General features: G+C 36.1%; 1 protein-coding gene across 5 annotated transcripts in view; it reads left to right on the forward strand.

Annotated features, from left to right (window-relative positions):
- LOC127410179 (protein BEAN1-like) overlaps positions 1-4,195 on the forward strand; it is a 109,506-nt gene extending 105,311 nt beyond the window's left edge. For all 5 annotated transcript variants that reach the window (XM_051645322.1, XM_051645293.1, XM_051645314.1 and 2 more), the window contains one exon: positions 576-4,195. In XM_051645322.1, the coding sequence (XP_051501282.1) occupies positions 576-945 (370 nt within the window). In that variant the 3' untranslated portion in view covers positions 946-4,195. The remainder of the gene's footprint in view (positions 1-575) is intronic.
- The last annotated feature ends 1,805 nt before the right edge of the window (positions 4,196-6,000 follow it).

Genomic DNA, 6,000 nt, shown 5'->3' on the forward strand with positions numbered 1-6,000 from the left:
ACACACACACACAGACAAGTAGGCTGTTATCCCTCTCTGCCTTTCAGTTTTGTGTCTGCTTTTCTTGGAATCTGATGTGCTTCACTGGAGCTTTGTTTGCTATGTACTCTAGCAGGGTATTGCACAGAGAAAGTGAAATTGTGGCAATTTGGTGAGGTGGGGAGGCAACAAAAAGAGAATCGAATGTCAGTAATACCATGATTCAGCCTTTATAAAAGTATGAGTCAAATATATAAGATCAAGTAAATACATGTTTCAGAAATTGTTAATAATGCTGTCATAAATCAGCACTTGTGAAAAATGTTGCTGAAAAGTGGTAAAGTGTTTCTAAACTTGCTTTAATTTAATTTTTTTTCTATATTATAATTTATCTTTATTGCAGATGTACTTGTTTGCAATTCATTTTCTCTTAATGGGATCTTCAGCACCTCAACTTTACTGTAGCCTTTAATATTTTCTGCCCTCTAGTGGCTATAGTAAGTTGCAGCCAACGTAATACACCATGTACACTGGATGACTTTTATATGCTTATTGTCAAATGGTTCATTATATTGATACTTGGTCTTTTCTTTTAGTTATGAAGAATGTGTGGGACCAGGGACACAGTTATATGTTCCTATGGATGATCCGCCCGCTTACTCCCTCACAGACCCGTGCCGGGAGCAGCCGGCCCCACACAACTACAGAGAGATGGAGGATCTGCCTTCTGGTGCTTCCTGGGTGTCAGCAAGTTGCTCTTCCCGATATTCAACCAGACTGCAGGACTTGAGGCACCAGCCAATCGCTTCAATCTCTTTGTTAGCCTTACCTTTAGAAGAGGCGCCCCCATATGAGGCAGTAGTGAGTGAACAAAACCAGCCCCTTCCTCTGATGCCCCTGGATCTCCTCAAACACACTGCAGAGGACTGCAGTCCCCAGGACACTGTTACCCACAGGATCTTGTAATCCCTGCCTCCCCAGCACAAACATGCATTACCTGTGCCAAACCAGCTTTGAGAGGGACAACTTTGTTTGGCTAGGGTCTCCCTGGACAATGTAGACTCCATGGAAAAGACTAAGTGCCCATAGCTGAAACCGACACCTGCAGAACCCCACAATTACCTCTGATATCAACCAACATCAGACACTGTATTTCCTGTTTTATCTAACACAAGGGGGGCCACCATGAGAGCACACCGCTGTGGGCCACTATGTTTAGAGATTTTTTGTGGGTCTTCACTTTACTTTGTTTTTTGCTTATGGAGTGATTAGATGTCGGTGTCTTGATTCTTCTCTTACAGGTAGACTTATAGATGATTTCACTGTTTCTGTTGCACTAGAGCTAATTTCAACAATTAAAATTTTGCAGAGCAAGCCATCTGACTGAGACTTAATCAATTAAATTAAAATCAATTAATAATAGTGAATTTTGCATTAATAACATTTTATTCATTTACATTTTAGGTGTAAAATTATACCTTTCTCTTCTTTTTGATGAGAAAGAGTGTGCATGTACGTAGGCGTATGTTCATGTGTGTTTCTACGTGATTTTTGTTATTTATTGCAAGCCATTTAATTTTAATATTTAACCTTTTTTTTAGGGTTGATTTTAACTATTAACTTTTTTTAAAATCATAAAACTTTTTTAAGATAATATTTTGTAAATTTCATAATTACCTAGCAAAGAAGAGAAATTTGAATGTCCTCAGAAGATCTGTATGCTTTTAATCCATCCTTTTAGTAAACATAATTTAATTTATTTACACCTTAACATCTAGAGCACTGTGATTTCTTGGTAAAACTTTACAATATGGTTGTATTCATTAACATTAGTTCCCTTTCAAATTGGTCACTTCGACGCTGCATCAGTACCTGATGCTGTGGGAGCTCCTCTTAGGTGTACTGATCTCTGAAAACCTATTCAATCATGCCAATTACATATTGGCAGGTGGCCCTTGTTATTCCCCCCTTATACATGCGTATTGCATTCAGCTACTGACGGAGCATCGATGCGACCGACTTGAAAGTGAAAGTCTTGGTTACTGATGTAACCTTGGTTCTCTGAAAGAAGGGAACTTTGCAGGAACAATGCAGAGAACAATGCTCGTAGCTTTGCCGCACTACTGATTTCTCAGTGTTAAGGGATGCTCTCTCCTCCCTTTCTTCTCCCTTCAGTTGAAATATTCTGATGATGTGGCATTGTGCACAGGATATATATGGTGGTGGCGTAGTGGACTAAAGCACTGAACTGGTAAGCAAAAGGTTGTTGGTTCAGTCCCCACAGCCACCACCATTGTGTCCTTGAGCACGGCACTTAACTCCAGGTTGCTCCAGGGGGATTGTCCCTGTAATAAGGCCTGTAAGTCGCTTTGGATAAAAGCGTCTGCCAAATGCATAAATGTAAATGCAATACATATGCATAAAAATGGAGCAACAAGGGCCACCTTATATGTAATTGGAGTGACTGAATAGGGTTTCAGTGATTGGTACTTCTGAGCAGTGCTCCCACAGCATTAGCTATTGACTCAGCGTCTCATTCCCTCCTTTCAGGGAACCAAGGTTACATCACTAACCAAGATGTCAACTACATCAGTTAACATGAACTAACAATGCACAATTCTTTTACAGCATTTATTAATCTTGGTTAATGTTAATTATAACATATACTAATATGTTTTTACAATTATAAAAGTTGTATATGTTAGTTAATGCATAATTAAATAACATGAACTAAACATAACCAATAAGAATAAATACTGTAAAAGAATATTGTTAGTTCATGATACCAAATGCATTTACTAATGTTAACATATAGAACGTTTTTGCAAAGTGTTACCGATTTCTTTACATTTTCTTCTATTGCAGAGACTTCTGTTTTCTGAAAGTCTCCAGGCATTGCTTATTTTTTAATACATTTTAAGATCCTAAACAGCAGATGTGAGTGTTAAGTGTGATATCCATGCATACAAAAAAGTTGAAATAGTTAGAAAAAGCTTTAGCAGGCACTTTGCCAAAGGGTGTAAAACAATTTAACATTATTCTCCTAAACCAATGCTGTGTTCATTATAATATAAGAGCTAAGGCTGGTTACTAAATAGCCTAATTGCAAAGTTGTTGTAGCAGTGATGTCAATATAAAATGAAACATAAGATAGTTCTTGTTGGATATGCTCTGTGCTTCCAAAATATTTATGTATCAGATTTGTTCCTAAAATATGTGCTTGTTTTTTTTTTTTTTTAAACACTTCATTCATTGTAGCACATTGACTTCCATACACATGTATGTTTCTGAGAGATACAATGTGCCTATTAATCATCATGACTGTTAGATTACAGAACACTGTAGAAATCCTTGAAGAAAGTTTCTCTCTGCTTTTTCCAGTTAACCTGACATATAGGTCCTTATAGGACTGTCATCAGATTTGTAGGTCTTATTCTTGTAACGATACTAATAACACAAAGACATATGATATAAAAAGAAACATACATTATTAAAGATTATATAAATTAAAATGATGCCCTAAAATGACAATGCATGACACACTTCAACCTTTTCATCAATTTCCCTCCACTGCACGAAGAATATACATGGGTCTGAAGGGATTATTAAATTGAATTTGATGCATGAATGTGTTTCTCGTGTTTTGAAAAGCAGCTCAAAACAGAAATTAATATTATATGGATCATTATTATTTATTTAGAGTAGTCTGAATGGATGTCATCCTTGAACACTTTTAGAAATATTATAGTATTTCTGACTTCAACCAATGTTTAGAAGTTTGTACTCATCACCAATAAAGAGAGGCAAATTAATTATATAAAGGGACCTCTGAAGTCACATTAAGGGGTATTTTTGTAGATGTCCAGCTTCACCATGTGTGTATATGACTCTTTAAAGGTAGGAGCTGTATTGGTCAACACCATAGATGAAGAATTGGTCCAGATGTTCTATCCTGTAACTTAAGTAGAGGTGTATTAGCTGTTGCCACTACACTGTAATACTACTGTGTTTGTAAACACTAAAGTTTGAATTGGTAAGTCACTTTTTGCACAACACTTTAGAAATTCTGTTTGCATAATGAGGAATTTAAAATATACAAGTCAGATTTTAAAAAAATATTGCCAAATTATAAATGATCTACTGTACTTTCCACTAGTTTCGAAGTATTTATTTTCTGTCAATTTTAAGGATTTTTTTTTCGGTATCTGATATTACATAAAATCATTTAAAATTGGATTGCAATTGTGTATTACATAATTTCACCAGTTTAAGTTTCATTAGACCATATTATGCACACTTTTAGTTCTTCAGGATATGTGGATATTGTTTATACCCCGGAATAGCACCTTCATATTAAATCTTTTGTAAATGTTGACTTACATGTAATGAATTTACATCTCAAATGTGTTATTTTGAGATGTCATGTTGTGTGTATCGGATCAAAATCCCATCAAAAGTATTGCGGTCACAGATCCAAAAATAATACGCGTGAATCATAAAATAATAAGCGTAGATAAAAAATAAAAAATACGCGCAAAAATAAATAAAAAGCGCAGATCAAAAAATAACAAGCATGAATCAAAAATATATAAACTTTTAAAATATGCTGCAAAAAACAACAACAACAGAAAAATTAAAGCAAAGCCATCAGAATTGCAAACAAAATCATGTTTTCCTTGGTTATATTACTGTTTTTTGTGCTCTCTGACAATTTTGCTTATTATTTATTTATTTTTTTTTATTATTATTTTTGTATGCTTACGCTGTATTTTTCTTTGCTTTTGTATCCAAGTTCTTTGCTTGGTTTTCCAAAACTTGTGAGTAGAGTTTCATGTAAATCAGGAGGTGTTGTGCGTCCCCATTGGTCCACTAGTTCTTGATCGACAGCTCCTCCTCTAGCCAATCATTCAAAAAGGGGAGGTGACGTCACTCCAATGCGACTCCCGACAGCTGCTGCTCAATCGCACGATGGTAGATGAAGATGGATAACTGTCAGTTGGCCAGTCCTGGCAGTGTTGCCAACTTAGCGACTTTGTCGCTAGATTTAGCAACTTTTTGACCCCCTGTACGAGTAAAAGAGCCATCTAGCGACTAGCGACAATTTTAGCGACTTTTGTAGTCTGCTTTAGTGACATTCTTCCACATCTGGCGATACAAAAACATCAGCACTATCATAAATGATGTCTCATTTTTCTTGGCATCCCCCTGTGTTTCAAGTAATATGACAGACCTGTGTGCCATCAGGAGCTGGATTTACAGTATGTACATAAGGATGTTCTATAAATCGAATGACTGACCAGCCTCAACCTCAATTCATGTGCATGCTCTCCATCTAGAAAAGAAAAGTTAGCCTAAAGTGTTAGAAGAGCATTGAGAAATTATCTAGCAGGGCGAGAGGGAGAAAGAGAGAGGGAATGAAATGGATATGAACCCCTGATCTATAATAATAAGAAGAAGAAGAATCAGAATGAGCTTTATTGCCAAGTATGCTTACACATACAAGGAAGTTTTCTTGGTGACAGAAGCCTGTCTTTGTCCAGGGCACAAACAAAACAACAACAAGAATAATAAAAAGTGAATAGAAAATATAAGTATATATAGAAATACAAAATAAGACAATATATATATATATTGTGGGTTCAATCCCCACAGCCACCACCATTGTGTCCTTGAGCAAGGCACTTAACTCCAGGTTGCTCCAGGGTGATTGTCCCTGTAATAAGGGCACTGTAAGTCGCTTTGGATAAAAGCGTCTGCCAAATGCATAAATGTAAATGTAAATGTATATATATATATATATATATATATATATACACACACACACACACATACATGTATGTACAAATACAAATCTGTTATATACAGTGCAAGGGAATGTAATGGCAGAGGATGTAGGATGTGTTGGATAATATAAAAAGACTAAGCTGTGTATTGCACATTAATTATTGCTCAGTGGGGCAGTTTTAACTGTTCGTGAGATGGATAGCCTGAGGGGGAAAACTGTTCCTGTGCCTGACGGTT

The sequence above is a fragment of the Myxocyprinus asiaticus genome, chromosome 2, assembly GCF_019703515.2.
Source record: "Myxocyprinus asiaticus isolate MX2 ecotype Aquarium Trade chromosome 2, UBuf_Myxa_2, whole genome shotgun sequence".
NCBI classification, from domain to species: Eukaryota; Metazoa; Chordata; class Actinopteri; order Cypriniformes; family Catostomidae; genus Myxocyprinus; species Myxocyprinus asiaticus.